The following is a 21,262-nucleotide window of genomic DNA, read 5'->3' on the forward strand; positions in this document are numbered from 1 at the left end:
ATTTGTGTAAATCAAACATTACATAGACAACTGTAATGTGACAGAAAAGACAGCAGGGGGCAGTGTGAACGTGCATCTTTCTCGAGACATTAAACCAACGATTCAGTCAAACATGAATTAAAACAGGAAAAAATTACTCGGAAGCTGTGGGGCGCGTGGCTTTATTTCATATAAAAAAAACTAATTAAATCAAAGAAGATATCAACTGTTTACAACTCCAGTTCAGAGGGCGGCGCTAGACCGCCTCCAGCTGGCTGCCAAACAACAACCACCGAAGAAGAAAGGCACAGGAAGGAAGCACATGGTGTACAGCGTAGAGCTGAAATCACGTTTTACAATTAAAACTGTTTACTTTCTCACCGTTTGCTGATTGTTTCGTCACATTTTTCCATCATGGTTCGAGCTAAACGGTGAGTTTGATAAATCCTGCGCATGTTTTCACATCGGAGCTGCGAATTGATCGTTTTTTTTCACTATTATTTCCTCGCAGCTTTTTCACGTCTCATATTTTTCCATCTTAACGCACTCGAATACAATCAGATGCTGTCTGGACCTAATTTAAACGTCCTGTTTGTGCTGCGTTTCAGAGGGAAACCTGTGCAGAGACCAAAGAAGAAGGAGCAGTTTGATGAAGAGGATCCTGAAGCCTTCAGGAACATGCCTGTGCCCGATAAGGTGGAAAACTTTATTTTCACTCTGCTGCTAGTTTTACAAACTGAAAGAGATCAGTCTGAGTTGTTGTTCTTATTAACTAGTTCAGATCACAGTACGCTGGGAAGGCAGTGCTGGAGTCTCCATGACCAGCTGAGGAGTTCCAGTCCATCACTGCTCAATTCAGACACTTTTACACCCTAAATCACCTTTTAATCTCACTGTACCTGTACATGTGACAATAAAAGGCATTCTATTCTATTCTATTCTATTCTATTCTATTCTATTCTATTCTAAATCCAATTTAGAAGAAACAAAGTCATATAGCCACAGTGGGAACAAACACGAAGTGAGTCCAGCCAGCTGTTAGTCATCATGCTGACATGCTGTAGGTTCATTCCTACAACCAATCAGGATGAAAAACTTTACCTGTGATCGTACTGACCAGCCACAGATTACCTGAACACGTGTTTAATCCCAGTGTGTCGTCACCTTCATTCCACCATTTCATCCCCAGCCCTGCGTCCTCAGACGCTCGTCGCCATCCTGACGACTTCTCATACGTCTTTCTTTATCTTCTTGGAGTTTTTAATCTTTACCCGTCTTTTCTTTTCTTTAATTAGAAATCTGCGCAGTACACAAAAGACAAAATCGACCAGTTTCACGATGAAAAGATTGCGGTAAGTTTCCCGGAGTGGCTCGCCCGCCGTGTTTTGTATGTCAGCGTCGGCGTTCTTGTTTTCTAACTCTTTTTCTTTCTGTGTGGTGGTCACAGAACCTTCTGGCCCGCGGCGTTCAGATGGACAGCGACATGGAGGAAATGGACGACGAGGTTACTGCCTTTGTGTATTCCAGATAAATCTTTGAGTAATCCATTCAGAATTCAAGAAGCAACGGAAGCAACTTGTCTGGATTTGACAGGAGGAGGTGATGGCGCTGGACGAGTCGGAGGAGGAAGAGGAGGAGGAGGAGGAGGAGGAGGAAGACATGGAGAGTGATCTCGAAGGAAAAAACGAGGAAGGTAAAAGTCGGTTTGAAGTCGGAACATTTTCTAGTTTTGAAACGGCGACCGACCCTCACCTGTCCCGGCGCTCCCCTCCTCAGAGCTTCCTAATGAAATGGCCTGGGGCAAGAAGAAGAGGATGTTCTACGACTCGGACTACGGGGCCGTCAGTAAGCGCCTCCGGTCCCTGCAGGATTCTCTCTGCTGATGTGTCTCCGGGTTCACCGATGCATCTCTTATGATCGCAGAAGGGAAATCGCAGCTGGACGTGGAAGTCGAGGAACAGGAGGAAGAGGAGGAAGCGAAAAACATCCAGAAACGCTTGGCTGCCAATCTGAGCGAGGAGGATTACGATTTAAACTTTCTTCAGGTATTTTTCACCGTAAATCCTCCAGATACACCTAATTACTTCTGTACTTACACCAAGTTGACATAAACATCACTGTAATTCCCCGAAGATGAGCTTCTGCTTGTTCCACAGGCTTTGAACCCTTTAACTATGACGCTGCTAATTTATGGGTTAATGAGCTTCATGTCGCTCTGAGTAAAAATCCTCCTGGGTGATGCGTTCAGGTGCATCATGTAACTCCGACCTGTTGGCCGACCAGCCGTCCTCAGAGGAGCAAATCTTCCTCCTCAGAATCACAATCGGCAAATAACCGATAAAATATTTTATCAACAGAGATAAAACCCACAGAGTTGGTGTGGGTGTTCTCTTCCTCTCTCTCTCTCCCTCTCTCTCTCCCTCTCCCTCTCTCTCCCTCTCTCTCTCTCTCTCTCTCTCTCTCTCTCTCTCTCTCTCTCTCTCTCTCTCTCTCTCTCTCTCTCTCTCTCAGAACTCAGATGCACTTGTTAGACTAGCATTAGAATGAACTGATAAAACTAGATTTCAGGGGTTTATTTATTTATGGATCAAAATAGTCATTTCTGTCTGGTAGTTGTTTCTAATAAATGTCATGTTGCTGCTTCAATGCAGGAGTTTGCGGTGGAGGAGAAAGAAGAAGGGGAAAGTAAGACTGCAGAGAAGAAGGAGAGGATTGTGAAAGACCTGAAGCAGATGTCTCAGAAAGAAAAAATGAAGCTTTTAAAGAAGGAGTCGCCGGAGCTGCTGGAGCTCATCCAGGACTTCAAGGCCAAGGTGAAACAGCTGAAGGGTCGCAGACACCGTCTCCTTTCTCATGACTTCTTAATAAATGTATTGTAACGCCCATTGAAAAGCTCCCCTCACACCAAGTAGGACATTTGATTTTCTTTTTCCTCACAAGAGAAAGAAATGTCAAAAAGAAGCAATAAGACATTTTTCCATTCAAACATTTATTTATAACTTTCACTTGGTGAAAAACGAAGGTTTTATATTTTGGTAATATCTGATATATTTCTCTGTTATCTGGTCCTCCACGTTGCTTCCATCACACCTCGCACACAAATACCTGCAGATCCAGATCCCCTTTATATCTTTCCTGCCGTTTCAGCTGACGGAGCTGAAGGACGAGGTGCAGCCGCTGGTTCAGATGGTGAAAGACGGGAAGATCCCGGCGGGGAAGGTGAGAGAACGCCGCTTCCTTCTGGGAATTAGCATTTCATTTATTCATCTAATGACAGAACCTTTATTTTCCTGTTGAGTTGGTAAAGAACGACGTCTCATTTCCAATAACGACCTTTAGAAATCGCTCTGGATGCTCAAGCACGTCGTCTATCATGACGCATAAATACCAGAGTGACGCACGAACAAGTCATTTTGTACTAAAACACTTTAGTTTGAAATGACCTTCATTATGTGTCCCGTTTAAAACATTCTGATTTAGAATTTGTTTATAGCTGCAGCAATAAAGGTTAAACAAGCTGAGCTTTAAGAGAGCGGTTCTTAGCCTCTTGATTCCTGCTCGGCTCCAGCTCTTCTTTTTACCACAGCTCTTTTTTAACGTTGGTTCAAACTGTTCTTCCTTCTATCACTCTACATTCTGTGTGTTTGTTTCCACTGGTGTTCAGTCGGTTCAGATCAGACTTGACGTGACGACCGCCGTCCCAAACACGACGACTGCTTTCGGCTTTCAGCTTCCTTGTAAATTAATCTTCCACAGACTCACTGCCTTTACAAAAACTATTTTTAAATCCTGACCTTGTTGTCTGATACTCTTAACATTTCCTATTTTCCTTCTTGATCAAACCACAAAGTGATTGAAGCTTCTTTACAGCCACTCGGTCACATTTGGACCTTTTACTTTTGAGCACATGTAACCGCTGCAGCCAGATTTACATGGTTCATCTTAAACTCCCCAAAGCAAACAACATCCTGAACCCCCTGAACACCCTGAACCGTCTCGGGTCACAAGTTTACTGTTGCTGCCATCAAGTGGGGAGGTCTCTCCTCACAGGCTCAGTGTGGACCGACTCTCCATTTGAATTCATTTCATTTCCTGTTTGGACTTCAGAAACCCTTTGCTCTGGAGTGGTAATAAAGCAAACGTTTGGTTCTGGTTTCAGGGTGCAGACTACCTGAAGACCAAGCAGCAGCTTTATCTGAAGTGAGTGATGAAGAGCAGTGGGTGAATGTGGAGGCATGATGGGGGGGGTGATTCACGTCTCTCTCCGTCTGCAGTTACTGTACAAACATCAGCTTCTACCTGGTGCTGAAGGCCCGACGGATCCCTGCTCATCACCACCCCGTCATCGAGAGGCTGCTCGCCTACAGAAATGTGAGGAGGAGGAGGAGGAGGAGGAGGAGGAGGAGGAGGAGGAGGAGGAGGAGGAGGAGGAGGAGGAGGAGGAGGAGGAGGAGGAGGAGGAGGAGGAGGAGGAGGAGGAGGAGGAGGAGGAGGAGGAGGAGTAGTTTGGGTCGTTTCTCATTATTTTAATCAAACATGTTTCTTTGGTTTCCTGCAGCTTTAAGCTTGTTGCAGAATAACTTTTTAATTAAAACTAGAACTTTTCAATCAGGAAAACTAGAAGATTCCAACATTTTCCTGTTCTTTCCTCTTTTCTTTCTCTCTTCCTTTGTCCTTCATTCTTTCCTTATTTCATTCGTTTGTTTCTTTTTCGATTCTGGTTTTACTCTGTGGCTTCCAGTTCCGACACAATGGGGCTTTTAGTTCAATATAATTTTGTAAGGAATTCCATTTCTTTTGTGGATGAATCATATTTTACTTCCTGAATTCAAATTGGGTCATTTTTAATTCACAGACCAGGACTTCACATCATGAAAACAGTTTTGTGTGTCGAGCTTGTTGATCCAGCTTCACCTTAAATTAGTGAGATCTCGTTCACGTCCGTCCCAATCAGTTTTTTTAAATGTGGTTTGGCTCGTTCCTCCCTGCTCACTGACGTCACTGATCAAGACGTTCCAGGACTGGAATGTGAAAATAGAAAAGCGGATCTAATTGAAGTTGCTCCTCCAGACCCTCGGAGCTCCTGCCAGGCTTGTTAAGGCTCTCCAGAAAACCTTCCTTACAACTGTGTCGAGCTCCATCTGCGATTCACGCTGGTTTTCTTTCTCACTGCCAAAAAATTGTTTCCCTTCAGTTTGACCTTTATCTTGGGAAACATTAAAAAAAATAAAAAATCACAAGGAGCCAAATGGTGCGAGTGAAGGACGGTGGGGAGTGAGGACCCTGAGCCAAAAACTCAGAGCAGATTAACAGGTTTGAACGTTGCAGGGTCCGAGATCAGTCATTTGGTGGCAGTGTTGAGTCACTTTAGTACAGATGAGTGGCTGAAAATGACTCGATACACCACCTTGTGGTGCAAACACGTACTGCAAGCGTAAATGTGCTGAGCCGAGGTGGAAAACCTGCCATCTCTGTGAAATACGCCATCAGTCATGATGTCTTAGTGATTGAGGTCACAGCAAGACTATTGTCTTATGAGGGTGTTTTAATTTGACGTACAACAAAAATATTGGACATTGTTCACAGTTCTACTCGCACAGTGGTACCACAGCCAACACCACTAATTCAGTAAACCTGCTCCTCCTACTGGCTCCTTGTTGCAGCTCATCAACGAACTGGGTGCGGTGGACGCTCAGTTAGCGCCGCAGTTTCGTAAGCTGCTGGCGGGTGAGGGGAACGACAAACCAGCCGAGGGGAAGAAGACCGGCGTCTCCAGCAAGAAGCACAAGGCGAGTCCTCTTGGTTTTCTTGTCTTTCACCACCGTATCTGAATGCTAAGGAGTTCACGTTGGACGCAGGAGGCCGAGGACGAGACCGTGGAGGAATCGGACTCCGACCTGGACGAGGAAGCGGCGCTGCAGTTCTACAGAGACGCAGAGGAGCGGCTGAAACTGAAGAGGAAGAGCAAAAACCCAGAAGCTGAAGTGTGAGTAATCGATTCAAGCCGACCGTTTGGACAACAAATCAAAGAGACGTGACGAACGGTCAACGTGTTGCAGGCTGGAGGAGAATGAAGACGAGGACGAGCTGGAGCCAGACGACAAGAGAGGAATCACTTACCAGGTACTCACTGGCGCTCCAAGGCTGTTTTCTCCCCGTTTGGTACAAATGTCCGTTTGTCGAACCACATTTTCTTTTCCTTCACCGTCGCTTAATGTTTTTATATTTAATATATAATATTCTTTATATCCCTCACACACTTTATTACTTATTACATGGAAACTAGAAACTCCTATGAAATATTCACTAAACAGCGTGTAACATCACTGTTCTTATCGGTTGTTATTAAAGGCCCCGTTTACACGAAAACAACTCAACTCCCAGTCCATATTCTCCCGGGACTTGGTACTCTTATTTTGACAGTCACCGTAATAAAAATCCAACTTGGTCGTCTGTCCACGAGAATGTCTGAGTATTCGACATTGTTAATGTTTATAGCGTATTGTTCCCTGCACACGAGTGTGGTTTCATCACAAAAACAAAAACGGCGCCCACTGGTGGCCCTACCTGAAAGGTTCATGTAAATGGACGATTTTCAAAACGTTTCTGAGCATCATCTTTTCTGAAACGAAAAGGCATAAACGATGCGTCTTCACTTAGCGTTGTCGTGTAAACAGAGGTTAAACGTTAAGCTTTTCTAAAGTTTCCTCTTGATGGTTGTTGTGTGAGCAGGGTCCTGGTCCACCTGGAAACGTTTCACATTTTCACCTGGTGTTTGTGAAAAACGGAGAAACGTCCAAATCAGATAATGGCTAATGGTCGCTCACATTAAGGAATTAACTTGACACGAAAAAACCTGAAATTATGTAAAATCTTCTTTTCTTGCTGATTAAAATGATAAAGAAATGTAGTCTTTATGTAAGACACTACATAAGTATGGTTTCACATTTTTAATATTGAAATATTAACACCTTTGATTGAGTCTGACGACGGAGGGAAGCTGTTCTAAATGCAAACCGAGCAGCTCTAACGTGGCGTTCTGATGCCAGTGCTTTTCCATTCTAATCGTGTTAAAATCCTCACAGATGGCGAAGAACAAAGGACTCACTCCAAAGAGGAAGAAGATCGACCGTAACCCCAGAGTCAAGCACAGACACAAGTTCAAACGTGCCATCATCCGCAGAAAGGGACAGGTTCGTACTCCTCTGTTGAGGTGCATCTTGAAACTCTGCGTGCCTCCGTGACGGTACACGGATTGAATCAGGAGTGCATGCTGGGAGATGGGGATGTAAACTGCTGCACATTGTTCACCAGGTACGGGAGGTTCGTCGGGAGGAGACCAGATACAGCGGGGAGATGTCTGGGATTCGTGCTGGAGTCAAGAAGAGCATCAAACTCAAGTAACAAGAAGAAAGTTCCGAGTTCCTCCTCGGGATCAAACCTAAAACACCAGCAGACTTTAGTTTTTTCAAGTTTATTGGACTTTATCCAATCACAGATTACCCAACTGTCCTCGCAGTTAAACTTAATAAAAGTTTCTGTCCTGAATCATTGGACATTGTGAATAAATCTTTTAAGATCTGTCAATAACGCATCTTGTCCCAGCATAGCGACGGTGTCAGAACATGTACAACTGACAGGGAAGGCAATTCACACGTACATAACGATGATAAAGAGTGACTAAATATAAATGTAAGCAGAGTCCAGGATCCAGCGGGAGACAAACGGGACGGGGAGATAAATCTCCCATCACCCTGCTTGCTCACTTATAAACCTGTCGTGCGCCGAGGTGAGGTTGTTCACGATCCTCTGCTCGATCTCCACCTGGTTCTTCACGTCGTCCTCGCTGAGCAGCAGCTTGGCCTGAGTGTCGGGGGTCACCACCACCACGTAGCCCCGCCTGGAGTCCAGCACGTTGGCCACCACCGCCTGGTGCCTGTAGGTGTCCAGAGCCTGGAGGGCCTTGTCCAGCAGGATGCTGGCGTCCGTCTCCAGCTTGAAGGACGTGACGAAGGCCTGAGGGGCCCAGTCCTTCACCAGGGGGGACAGGATCTTAGGGACCATCTTCATGCTGAGCTGAAAGACCAGACCAGAGTCGGCAGAGGAAGGCCTCAGAGGAGAACATGGAGTGTTGTGAAGGACTGAAGGAGTGTCATTAGTAAATAGCATAAAGCAATGTCAGCTTGGCCATTAGATGTATAAAACCAATTGTCAAGCGAGATATCTTGTGCCTCAGAAGAAACATTTATACGGATTAAAACCAGAATAGTGGAAATATTCTGTAAAGTCTTTGGTGTGAATTTGGAGGAGGACGACAGGCTGGATGTTACTGTAGGTTCCAGACGATAAGCCGCTGCTTTAGCGACACGCTTTGAACCCTGCGGCGCCGGGTTAGCGACCGTCACCGCAAAGAAAAGAAAAATCATCATTGACTTTATTTCGACTGAACGTGGCGGGAAAGCAACTTAAAAACAAAACAAATGGCCAAAACTCTGACCAGCAGTTCCACTAAACTAACATACTCTTATTTTGAAGGGGCAGTGGTTAGCACTCTTGCTTCACAGTGAGAAGTTTGTGGGTTCAAGTCCCGTGTGTGTGTTGGTTCCAGCACCTTGCGATGGATGGTTCTGGGTTTATGAGAGTGAGTTGACTCACCTGAAGCGGCCCGTTGGAGGACTGGATTTTGTGCTCGGGCATCTCGGAAGCTGGGATGTAGAAATCGGACACGGCTGCAGCCAAATAAAACATGGCCGTTGCTCCTAGAAGCAGAACAAAGATTAGAGCTGAAGCGTCAGCGTCGCTGAGCTGCAGCCGGATTCTGGTGACGACGGTACCGATGGTGCTGAGCGCCTGTGCTGCTGCTTTCAGGAGATGCAGATACTCGGACAGCGTGCTGAACTCGATGGGCAGGAGAAGTTTCCCGTCTTTCACCTCGTGGTATCGCTTCAGCACTTTGCCGATGTTGGGGAGAACCCGCTGGTCCACCAGCACCTCCCCCGGGTTCCCCGCCGCGCCGTCCGCCCCTCTGAACTGCAGGGCGTCCAGCATGTTCATGCTCAGGAACATCCTGGCGTAGGGGTAGAGGGAGCGGTGCCTGTGCAGGAAAACCACGGCGTAGCCGGAGTCCATGAAGTACTCTGCCGACGCGGCTCCTCGCCGGCCGCTGCTGAAGTTGTCCAGGAAGCGGACCGTGCGGGACTCCAGGGGAACCTTGGTGCCTCCCGACGTGACGAGGACAACCCTGCGGCCGGCGGCCGCATGGTACCCGGCGAAGGCGGCCATCTTCTCTTTGACCTCCTCCACGTGGGCGGGAACAGCAAACTCCTCCGCTAACTTCCCATCGATGGAGGAGGACATCCTGGGTTCGGCCATCACCTGTCCAGAAGGAGAGAAGCTGGACTTTAGACCGTTTAATACTCTCCTCACAGCAGCTTGGCCCAATGTCTCCAGTCTGGGTTGGGATTGAGGACGCTTTAAACGTGAACTGAGCATTTCCCTCCTGTGTGAGTCTTTATGTTCGTCCTGCTGACTGATCCAGGGTCCAACCTGCTTCCACCTGACCTGTGGCGCTGACTGAACAGTTTTCTCAAAATATTTTGAGTCTGGTTTCTCTCTATCTTCCCATTGAATCTGATCTTTAAACTCATTTATAGTTTCTTCATCAACCGAAAAAGCAATGAGAATGATGATAATGGGAAATAAATAAACTTCTACGCAAGAGTTTTAGGGCCACTGAAGAAAAAAAATAATTCGGAGGCTAAAAAAAAATAAAATAAATCTTCGCGGCCTCAGAAAAAGTTGAAAATCAAAGTCGAGATTTTTTTTTTTTTCAGAGAGATCGTCTATCCGTCCCTCATCATTTGCCCGTAGATGTGAATTCACATTAAATCACTTAATTGTGACTATATCGGGTTGCTTACTGCTGATGGACGTGTGATTTTACACAGGATTTCCTTGATTAATAAGAACATTTAAATCAGCAGCCCGGAATCCGTGTCTTTGTCCTTCGTACTCGACGAACTTCCTCTACAGAACCAGGCAGCAGGCTGCTCTGTCTCCTCTGGTCCTGGTACTGATGATAACTGTGTTCCTCTACAGAACCAGGCAGCAGGCTGCTCTGTCTCCTCTGGTCCTGGTACTGATGATAACTGTGTTCCTCTACAGAACCAGGCAGCAGGCTGCTCTGTCTCTTCTGGTCCTGATACTGATGATAACTGTGTCCCTCTACAGAACCAGGCAGCAGGCTGCTCTGTCTCCTCTGGTCCTGGTACTGATGATAACTGTGTTCCTCTACAGAACCAGGCAGCAGGCTGCTCTGTCTCCTCTGGTCCTGGTACTGATGATAACTGTGTTCCTCTACAGAACCAGGCAGCAGGCTGCTCTGTCTCCTCTGGTCCTGGTACTGATGATAACTGCTCCGTGTTTATGAGCTCCATTCTGTCCTGAAGCATCTTTTCATCACTTCATTAAACTGCCTGATGCATCAGGAGGAAGCAGTCTCACCGCTGGCAGGAGGATGGACCGACTTTTTTTTTCCACCGTGAAAAAAAAAAAAATCTCGACTTTGATTTTCAACTTTTTCTGGGTTCACGAAGGTTTTTTTTTTGTTTTTTTTAGCCTCCGAATTTTTTTTTCTTCAGTGGCCCTAAAACTCTTCCGTAAAACTTAAATTAATTTAACTTGGGTTTTTTTTGTTGTTTTTTTTACATCAAACAAGTTTCATATTATTAATTGCTATTATGTTATTCTGTCTTTTTACATTTCAAGTGTAAAAGAAGCTGGTATATATATATATATATATATATATTTATATTGCAATGACAAACAGGATGAATAATGATTATATCTTAAGTTTGACATAAAAGAAAATGCAGACATTCTTATGTTGGAGAAATGGATCCAGCTTAACACGACTTCAGTTGAATACAGCCGAGAAAAAGGCAACACACACACACACACACACACACACACACACACACACACACACACACACACACACACACACACACACACACACACACACACACACACACACACACACACACACACACACACACACACACACACACACACACACACACACACACACACACACACACACACGACTCCAGTTGTCCTGTTCTGTGACCGAACTTGAAGGATCTCTACAGAAGACGCACTTTGGTCTCGTAACACCTTACTCCCTCTGAGAGTCACCACTTGTCAGAACAGAACAGAGTAAAACTAAAAACTTTAATATTCCCTGACGTCCAGGTGAGAAAGCTCTCAGCAGGTAACTAATTCCTCCGTTATTCTCATCAAAACAGTCACGAAACATTTCACACCGCGTGTCAGCGACTTCATGACAAAACCTCGAATTACGAAAACCGTTTTCCATACTTACAGAGGAGTGCTGCAACCTTTGGGTTCTGACTTTGTTTGTGTTTTTGTCGGAGAATCTGCACGAAGTCCGACACTTCCTGGAAAACCACAACAGCACTACTCTGTGGTGGTATTAAAGACAGAGGAGAGCCGGCAGCGCCCCCGGCGGAGACGAGCAGTACTGCAGCCCAAAGACACGTGGCTCATTAACCGGCTGCACATTATTACTTCTTATTGTAGTTTTATGAAATATTCACATATACAGTAAGGCTCAAACATGAATCTCTAAAAATGTTTATCTCTGTCTGAGTCAGCAAATGGACCACTGGAATGTCTGCTGTAATAGTTTACCAATAACATTCTGACCCCTCGTTGTTTTCAGGACCCTCAGAGGAAAAGAAAAACCGGTTCATATTATTATTCTGTAGGTCTATCTAAATGTACTGTTTTAGAAATCCAGTCCAAGTTGGCCATAATCTGTTATTGTGTTGTTTCTTCTGACAATGTGCCAAAACTGATAAGAATAAGAAAAACATTTTGTAGGACTAATATTACAGTCCATTACATTATATTTAATTGTATAAAGCAGATATAAGCAATGAGCATGCACATCTATATAAGCCAATTTCCAAAAGTAAGGAGATATATATATATATATATATATATATATATATATATATATATATATATATATATATATATATATATATATACACACACACACTATATCATGTTGATTAAAATTTCTGATTTACAATTAGTCCTTATCATTAATATTTCTGGTACATGTACTCGTGTACTTTGCTTCTGGTAGGGATGATTATTTGTTTTCTGCCCTGATGAAGTTTTACTCTTTTGAATAAAATAAAAATAATTGTCACCACGTTGGTAGAAGTTGTCTTCAGCAATACTCACAATCAGCCTGTAGGAGGCGCTGTTGTACTGTTAAATGATGACTATTGAAGCGTGTGTTTGGTTGCGTCTGAGTTTGATCAGAATCAGAATATCTCTATGTTTTCATTGATTCATTCAGTGAAATAAATATTTTCAGGTTCTAATGAGAAGGAGTGAATATTGTGAATGTGATTCACAGGTTTGGTGAATTCAAGAGTGACTCTGAAATAAAATACAATCATCCCTTCATGTGATGGCAAATCTGCTGCAGTAGTAAGAAACCTTAAGAATACCCTGATCCAGCAAGTCAAAGTCAAACTGAATATTACAGCTGAAAACAACTTTATTAAGCTCCATAGAAACACACAATTAGACGTTTTTCATTCTCTATGATTATTTACACACATTTACATGTATTTTATGCTTTGTCTTATAATGTTTGATTGCAGGAGTAAAACACTGTGGAGCTGAAGACCACATAAGAACAGGAAGTTCTGCCACACCAGGGCTGAAAGGAGAATTAAGAGGAGCTCTTAATGAACTTGTTTCTGCTGAGTGTGAGCACCGCAGACACCACTGAGGACATTCAGGTCCTCGCTCGTGTGTCTCAGGGACTTTAAATAACCAAACTTCATTTGATGGTGTGTAAATGAGAAATAAATAAGGCAGAGCAGTAAAGGACAGCACCATTGTTTCTGAGTCGGACTGTTGAACTAAGTAATAAAGATTTAGCCATTTGGATCCAGAGTGTGAGAGGAAACCAAGCGAACACAGGGACAACATGAACACTGGAACACTACGCCGGAATCTAAACTTTTATTTGTACATTATATAAACTCCAATGTTTTAATCACATTTTTGGGGCGTTTGCCGCCAGTAAAGGACAACATCTCAGTAAGAACTCATATCCATCACTTAATGACTTTATCAAAGGTCATAAATAATTCATTTTAATTGATCAGCTGTTAATGAGAACAATTTGTGGATTTCTATTATGTTAAAAAAAATAAAAAAAATCGTCTGGCAGGTTTTTTCTTTTCCTGCAGGGGGAAGGAGTGTGCTGAAGTCTTTAATTCATTAGCGAGAACACTTACCTGCTGGAGTAATCTGCCAAGAATTAGGGAGCAAATCCATTTATTAAGTCCTTATTAACCCCTGGGCTAAACTGCAGACTTAATGGCTCATTAGAAAATAGTAGCTCCACATTTCATTTAAGTGATTTCCACGTGAAAAAAAAAAGAGTTATTACCTTAAAGGGGCTCCACGCGAGAGCGACGCCATGCCTCTGTTGCACGTTGGGTGGCAGTGTTGAGTCACTTCAGCAGCAGCAGGTAATTCACCAAACTTTCAGAAGTTGAGGGTTTTATTTTTGGTTTAAAGGTGCAGTGGTCCAGATCTGAAACGTTTTTTTTTTGTTTTTTTTTAAATTAGAAAAACACTTGCCGGCTCTGCTCTGTCCTGCGTGGCTCCTTCTTTATTCTAGATTACATTTATTTAAACTAAACTAAAATATTCCCTTTAATGAAAGCATACATTGTGTGGATTCTGAACATCTCGCTCTTTAAATCTGCTTCTAGTCACTCTGCACATCAGTGAGTTTATGTGTCACACTGTGAATGAAAAGTGATAAATGAATTAGTTACAACTCATACATCATTAATGAACGCGGTCTAATCGGTCAGGTAGTGTGTGGATCACAGGGATGTGAGGTGAGAGACAATTACACCAACTAGGTGCAATTTTTATGTTTGTTTTTTTTAAGACTGGAAAACTGATGTGATAGAAATTCTGCCTGAATAAAAAAAAAAAATCAAAACAGTGACTGCAGTGATTAAAAATCCTTTGTCTGTGATTTCTTGGGTCTGTTTGGCAATCAAAGCAATAAGCCAGCCAAACACCATGAATGGTTCCTGTTGTGAAACGATGGTGATTGATGGTGAAGACAACCAACAACGTCTCAGTAAATTACCACAATTTAATGAGAATTTGACCCTGAAAAGTTGAATAAAAAACAAAAAAACTGGTTTTAACTAAGCAGGCATACAGGGATTACCTTTAAAAGATAAGACATCCTGTTTGAATACTTTGAATGCTATACTTTAATTTGTAGGCTACCAGCCGGATTCTGTCTGTGTGGCGTCTGCATGTTTCCTCCCAGAAACATCATGCCAGGTTAACTGGTGACCACCGGCGTGAACGTGAGTGTGGTCGTCTGTCGTCTGTGGGATGACGCGGGCGTTTCAGCCTGTTTTTATTTTTATTTTCTATTCGTAGAAATGGAAGATCCTTGAACAAACACAATAAACATGTGTCTATTTTTTAGACACCAGTCTATTTCTTTGTTTATTGCCCCGCTGTCTCCATCTCTTCCTATTTGGATGTGAATATTTGGTAAATACTTTTCTCAGCATATGTAACTTCTGATGTTTTTCCACTTTTGTCAGCATCCTTTCATATGTATTTGTTTATGTCAGAGTTTTTTGTCGGGCGCTCATTTTCTTCCAACAATTTCCACATGTTAACCACCAAATAAGTACTTGGTTCCTTGACTGTGCAGTCTGCAGCACAGAGCAACTGAATTAATCTAGTAGAATCCAAACTGGACCGTTCATCTCCAAATCATTACTCAAGAACCTTATAATGAATGTTGCTGGACTTCTTTGTCATATTGTCTGAAACTGCTCTAGTTTTTCTACCTGTATACATGTCAAATTGATTTTGTTTTTAGTCTGTCTATCTGTGTAAAAGTGAGATCTAAAAGCCATCAGCTTTGTTTGAAAGGATTTTTATGGCTCTTCTTTCAGTGAAGGACAGTTTGGGGGCCTGTTACACGCACGTGCCCAGGGGCCCCTTGTCTCTTAATCCGTCCATGCTGACCCGTCCTAATGTGTCCTGTCAGTTCTTATATTATTTATTGGACTATATCGCAGCCTCGGAGGCACATTGTGTTACATTCACCCTGAGCACTCTCTATGTGAAACCGTTTTATTGATCGGTGTATGGATCAAGGTACCTCCGCGTGTGGGTGGTCTTTCCACTGCGGGCGTGTTTGTTTGGCGTGTGCGCGTGTGTGTGCATGTGCGTTTGCCCCGGCCCTAGTTTCCGTGGCGGCGGCGTGGTGAGAGCACAGCCGCACGCACGCACACACACGGGGAGCGAGCGGAGGCTTGTCCTGTGTGAAAGTAGTTCCGGGCAGGAGTCCCGGATGTTGGCTCGGCCGCCCAGAGAAAGGCGAACGGGAGAAGGCGGAGAGACAAGCCGAGGAGGGACGCCACGGCACCGCAGGCACACCGGCGAAGCGACCGCTTCTTTCTGCACGGGAACCGTAACACCGACAGCACTGGACACTCCCGCCGCGGGGACCTGCTGCTCGGAGAGGGGGAGGCGCACGGAAATCACCGGGAGACAGTTACTGTGAAACTACCGAGAGGATTAACCGGAGAGAGCCGCGGTCACACGGCAGCTCTCACCCAGAGTAAGTGAGCTACGCGGGCATGGAAGTTGAACTCGGGCCCGAGAAATGGACGACTTTAACGGGGAAGTGAGCTGCGCTGAAGTTGTGGGGGCTTGAGCCCGGCGAACAGGCCCTGACACTCAGCTGTGGCGGCGGGGCGTGCGGGGACACCTTGTTTTTTTTCCCCTCTCTATCTCTCTCTCTCCCTCGCCGTCTCTCTCTCTCTCTCTCCCTCTTCCCCCAACCACCGCCACTGTCTCGGGGAGTCGGTCCGCTGTTTCCCCGGTGCTCGGCGGTAGTCCAACCCCGGCCGCGGCGCTGCAACTCTCCCAAGTTGCCAGCTCGTGCGGTGTTAGCTGTTAGCAGCGGAGCAACCGGTGACAACTGACAGCAACTTTGACAGCTAGCTAGCCAGTTTTGGTAGCCTGCTAACTTTAGCTGGCGCGCTCTCCAGGGCCAGGGCTGCGCGTGCGCGCACGCGCGCGTGTTTTTCCTCGCATAACTGGATATAATACCCCCCCCATACAAGCCCCCAACTGCAATGTGTGTGTGTGTGTGTGTGTGTGTGTGTGTGTGTGTGTGTGTGTGTGTGTGTGTGTGTGTGTGTGTGTGTGTGTGTGTGTGAGACTGAGAGGGCTCAGTGTCATTTGGCTTTCCTCTGACGGTATTCGACTCACAGCTGTTGCAGTTTCGTCCCCCCCCCCCCCCGCAGACCCGCCCCCGCCCCCCTAATCTCTCTATGTCAAACGTCTGGCTAATAACCCCCCCCCCCTCCCCCTCCCCCCCAAAAAAAACTAAAAAGAAGAGTAATGATAATGGTCGCAGCGTGGAAAACTCGTGGACCTGCGTGGCGTGTGGCCGGACGATCAACAAGTGCGGAGCATGTTCCGAGGGTGTATTTCTACCCTGCCTTGTGGCGCATGCTGTGGATTGTCCTGAGATGGCACAGCCGAGGTTGCAGTTCAGATATTTCCTCACCTCCTGTGTGCAGGATAGTTTCACTACGAGGTAGACAGCTGTGGCATTTGCATGCAGCTGGATGTATATATGTGTGTGTAGTTGCTTTTATTCTGACAGCCTCTATTAGACGATGGATGACTGAGCTGTCAACTTGTGCACGCCCCCCCCCCCCCCCCCCCCCCCAATTCATCTGTGCTGCTGTTTTAACAATCGTCCTGCAATGAGGTGCAAATTATTAGCTAATCGTCCCATGCTTTCTTGCTCGATTTATTTTGTCGTAAAGTCGGCATTAAAAGGTTGAATTTATGACTAAAACCAAACATTAGAGATTCCCCCCCAGAACATCCCGACTCTGCCAGACCTCATGCTTCAACTCACAAAATGCCCACAGCGTTAGTCAGCACCCACAATCAAAGGTCAGACCTGGTTTGCTTCTTAATCACCCATCCTTTAAATAGCAGGCCTACAGTGCCGTCTGGATCCAGGATATCTGTGTTTGCAGCAGTGAGAAGACACATGGTGTTTTTTAAATCCTTATGTCACCCCATCCAGGTAAGAGGAGCCAGTGTGGCGTCATTCCAGCACACTTATTTATCACCTCGTCTTCATCCCGCTGCTGAAGTTTCTGTTATTCCCAGTTTCAGGGAAACACACACACACACACACAAAACTTCAAAGAGTTTGTTAATTAACATTTTATTGCATCTCAGTGTGATGCTGAAAGATGTCTGGCATCCTGCACCAGCCGTACTGTAGTACCTTAATGACATTCATGAAAGGCAGCGTTTAATAAGCAGCGTTTGTCGTCCTTACAAACCTGTAACTTGTGTCAACAACCGTGTGGAAAAGGTGGAGGAATAATTAATGCATAGACTGCACAAGTAGGGCTTGATGCATTCTCTTTACAGATTGCTTGATAAAGAACAAATCACTGCCCAGACCTGGTGAAATCTGCTCCATCACGTCAGTGTGGCTGTTCTAGTGTGGAAGCAGCTTCTGTCTCTGTGTTTGCTGCTGAGCACACAGACCTAAGAAGTAGTAATAAGACAATGGTTTGAGTTTTATGAGTTCTATTTGTTTAAGGTTTTGTTTTTTTAATGACCTCACTCTTCTGTTGAATGGACAGAGTACTTGAAAAGGAAATACAACCGTTACACATCTGTTTCCTCTCATGGTGCCCATTTTTAATTGTGAATGGGAGGGTGAGTTACAGGTTCTCCTAAAGAGTGGTTTGGCCTGCAGTGGTGTGTGTGTGTGTGTGTGTGTGTGTGTGTGTGTGTGTGTGTGTGTGTGTGTGTGTGTGTGTGTGTGTGTGTGTGTGTGTGTGTGTGTGTGTGTGTGTGTGTGTGTGTGTGTGTGTGTGTGTGTGTGTGTGTGTGTGTGTGTGTGTGTGTGTGTGTGTGTGAAGAAAAAATAAATTTGCGATCGTCTTTTGTATCAACCATATAATAACTGCAAATATATATTAACATGTCAGTCTTTTGATGGGGAAATGTAAATGTTTTGTGTGTATTTCAGTACAGTAATGACATGATATTGGGCTAATTTGGATAAAAGTCAAGGGTCATAACGACAGTGTGGTAACATTCGACCGGGTTCTGAATACAGACTCCTCATTCTGAATTCAGTGTGTGGCCCGCTGCCAAGCTGGTCTCACTGAGAACCTTTTTAATTTCTCCCCTTGTTGAAGTGATTATTCAAATGGCCATCCATGAGGTGCAGTTATCAGACTGCTGCTGGTAGTTGAGCCTGTGGCAACATGAATGCCCATCACAGCCCCCCCCCCCCCCCCGGTGTAGTTGGACAGCACCCAACAGGTACTCTCTGTTGCAACCCCTATTAGACCGTCACATCTCAGCCTTCAGGCAGCAAACCTATTGTGGTCCGCGATTGGCAGATGGCAGTATATTCATGAGGGCTGCCGATGCGGCCGGTCAAAGGCCTCCCTTTAGTAGATTTTACAATGACTTTTTATTTTGGGGGGGATGGGGGGGGTCAGGATCCAAGGTGGACTTGTTTTGGCATTCTCCTGAATGTGAAGTTATTTTAGGTTGGCGCTCTCTCCTCATTTCATCAACCCATCATCTTGTTCTTTGAGTCAGTTTTCCTCCTTGGATAGACTTAAACAAAAAAATAACAAAAACAAAACTAGCGTTCCTTTTCCTTTCAGCCGCTGTTTACTCTGCATGGAGGCTAGGCTGTCTTGTTATACCACTCTGAGAGACCGGGCGCTTATTTTGTTGGCAAATCTCCTCGTACTTCCTCCTTGAATCCAGTGTGAAGTTTTGCTCCCATGGAAGTGGTGTTGTTGAGAAAAGCGACCGGCTCAGTCTTTATTAGCAACGCTGTGCATCACTAGAATGCAGATGAGCTACGAAGCCATTCATCTGCTGGAAATGCCTCCCTGATTCCAATTTGAATCTTGTTTGCAGTCACATTGTGTGAGCCCACTTCTCCATGTTAAAGAAGTCTCTTTATGTGAGAGATCAGAGGGGGATAATTGCACTTAAGTGAACCTCATTTAGTGCTGGCCAGAGCAATTACTGTAACTGCAGTTCTAGGCGTTTTTTGGGGGCCTGGAGCAGCTGTCATCGAGTCTCTGTAGCCGAGATATCAAATGCTGAATAGAATGGCATTGGCATGGCATCATGGGAAATGGCATATCCTTGGATGGATTTTAATTAGCTTTTGCAGGTTTTTGCTCTGCTTTTTTCCCCTTCTCCATCCAAGGAAAGCATAATTAAAAATGACAATTAGAAATGCATTATTTTACTAATGATAGAAAATAAATTATTCTCAAGGTGCCGTAAGGTGAAAAAAGCCAGCAATGTTTCTTCAGGCAAAACCCGACGGGCTTGAGGGAGATGTTTTATCATTAATGTTATTCAGGAGCCAAATTTTGAGTTTTGCTCAGCTGGGTGCTTTAATCTATTTTTGCTGTAAATTAATGAATTTTTAAAGAGCCCCTCGCTGGATACGGCTGGATGTCGGAATGCAGCACTGGTTCAGTTTTCAAACGAGCCTCCACTCCGCCATCATCCCCCCCCCCCAAAAAAAAACCACACACACACACACACACACAACCACCCATCCTCCTCATGGGATGGAGAGAGCGAATTTACTGAAGCACTACACTTTCATTTTTTATTCATCCAGCAATACACTGCCTGGTTCTCCTCATCCCACCTCCTCCCAGCGTATTGACTTGAATTCGTCAGTGAACTAGTCCTATATGCTCCAATTCATGTCCCGGCGTGGAGTTGGTGATAGACATGAATCGGTGTGGGAAGCATGTGATATTTAATTCAGCCGGCTCGATGTCGAAACATTATCAGCACATTTACTCGGATACACTTCCTTATTTTCCCCTTCTTCTTCGCTTTCTCTGATGGTGTTTATCCGTTTATTTCCCCAGTCTGTCTAATCAGAGAGCACCTCTCTACAGGGGAACTACTGCTGACGACCCACACCAGAGCTTGCTGGGTAAGTTTAGAAAGTGTAGGAGAAACTGTGGGAGGCGGGGGCCATGGGCGACGGGCGGCGGGTCTCGCCGCTTCTCTCTTGCCTGGCGGTCTCTCTGACTCATTCCTGCCTCGTGGTAGAAAGACGGTCTAATAAATTTCATGGATCCTTCGTTATAACAAGTCTCATTTCATCCTCTCTTTGACTAAAGGTCAGGTTCGGGAATTGGTGCAGGTACATGAACACGGGTAATTTTTGGAAAATTGCCGCGTGTCAGAAGTGATTGTATGAAATTGTGTCCTGCGAACTTTCTTAAATGAGTTAATATGCTTGCTAATGACGTGTAAAACCAAAGATTTTGGAACAAGTACAGTGAATGTAGTGGCTGTGTCATTTGGGATTTCACTTTCTTAGGCGCTAATGAAAAGCTAAATCCCAAATGGATAAGACTGGCTCGGCTTTTCTTTGCTTCAACGGATTTTTATCATAATGTCTACTCTGTCCTTGAGTTTTGATAGGCCTTTAGTATCCGTGTAAGGTTTTCTTTTTTGTGCGCTTGATGCGATGGAAGGACTTGATATGCTTATGATTCATGCTCTGAGGAGACTTTCGTGCAGTGTGCAGGAAGGGGAGCTCACTAAGCTGACACAGCTTAAGTAATAAGTGTGGGGCTTTCATCGTGGTATTCGGTATCTGTTTTAATCATTACACTGGCTCCTGTGGCACATTAAAACTCGCTTTCAGGTAAAAAGGCTGAATGCCTAGAAACGGGTTTCAAAATGAAAGACTTGAGACCTGCTATCATTATTTTTTCTTTTTTCTTTTTCTTTTTTTAATAACCTTGGAAGTTTTAAATATTGTAGCACCAAAAACCGACTAAACAATGCAGCTGTGTCTGCATGTGAGCACCCACATAGCTGCCGAGTTCATGAGCGATCACTCAAACGGTGGCATCAGTTCCTGTATGAACATTTTGATCAGGAAATGCCAATTTAATAACATGATCTTCCCAGATGTAAGCTTCAGGTGCCGTCGGTGGACTGCGTGCATAACATGTCAGTTTAGAGGTGATACGATGGCTCTGACATGTGGAGAGTTTCTTATAAGCCCGACTTGATTGGATTTGAGCTTCTCTGTGCTCCGTGAGGCGCT

General features: G+C 44.8%; 3 protein-coding genes across 4 annotated transcripts in view; 2 read left to right on the forward strand and 1 right to left on the reverse strand.

Annotated features, from left to right (window-relative positions):
- The first annotated feature begins 266 nt into the window (after positions 1 to 266).
- On the forward strand, positions 267 to 7,564 carry utp3 (UTP3 small subunit processome component). Its single transcript, XM_080461216.1, has 16 exons — positions 267 to 410; positions 588 to 675; positions 1,275 to 1,331; positions 1,427 to 1,483; positions 1,573 to 1,672; positions 1,756 to 1,824; positions 1,903 to 2,024; positions 2,631 to 2,792; positions 3,127 to 3,198; positions 4,139 to 4,179; positions 4,254 to 4,350; positions 5,643 to 5,768; positions 5,838 to 5,965; positions 6,039 to 6,102; positions 7,065 to 7,172; positions 7,294 to 7,564. Exons 1-16 carry the CDS (start codon positions 394 to 396, stop codon positions 7,381 to 7,383), a joined length of 1,398 nt encoding a protein of 465 aa, XP_080317342.1. The 5' UTR covers positions 267 to 393; the 3' UTR covers positions 7,384 to 7,564.
- Positions 6,923 to 11,463, reverse strand: ppcs (phosphopantothenoylcysteine synthetase; the record flags this gene model as incomplete). 2 transcript variants are annotated; one of them, XM_080461218.1, is made up of 4 exons in its annotated part: positions 11,363 to 11,463; positions 8,814 to 9,354; positions 8,635 to 8,738; positions 6,923 to 8,055 (listed from the first exon to the last, which is right to left on the reverse strand). In XM_080461218.1, the coding sequence occupies exons 2-4, from the start codon at positions 9,349 to 9,351 to the stop codon at positions 7,729 to 7,731; spliced, it is 969 nt and encodes a 322-aa protein (XP_080317344.1). In that variant the 5' UTR covers positions 9,352 to 9,354; positions 11,363 to 11,463. The 2 variants fall into 2 exon arrangements, with proteins under 2 accessions (XP_080317344.1, XP_080317343.1); XM_080461217.1 differs by having other exon boundaries at positions 7,729 to 8,055; positions 8,635 to 9,354.
- A 3,994-nt stretch (positions 11,464 to 15,457) lies between these two features.
- The window catches only part of foxj3 (forkhead box J3), a 99,343-nt gene continuing 93,538 nt past the window's right edge, over positions 15,458 to 21,262 (forward strand). The window contains exon 1 of the mRNA XM_080461219.1: positions 15,458 to 15,709. The gene's annotated coding sequence lies outside the window, so the exon portion shown is untranslated. The remainder of the gene's footprint in view (positions 15,710 to 21,262) is intronic.

The sequence above is a fragment of the Lipophrys pholis genome, assembly GCF_963383615.2.
Source record: "Lipophrys pholis genome assembly, chromosome: 4".
NCBI lineage: Eukaryota > Metazoa > Chordata > Actinopteri > Blenniiformes > Blenniidae > Lipophrys > Lipophrys pholis.

Bases quoted from the DNA above. Each gene is read 5' to 3' on its own strand.
- utp3 (XM_080461216.1), top strand. The intron at 1,332-1,426 runs GTAAGTTTCCCG...TGGTGGTCACAG, and splicing joins TTCACGATGAAAAGATTGCG to AACCTTCTGGCCCGCGGCGT. The intron at 1,484-1,572 runs GTTACTGCCTTT...TGGATTTGACAG, and splicing joins TGGAGGAAATGGACGACGAG to GAGGAGGTGATGGCGCTGGA.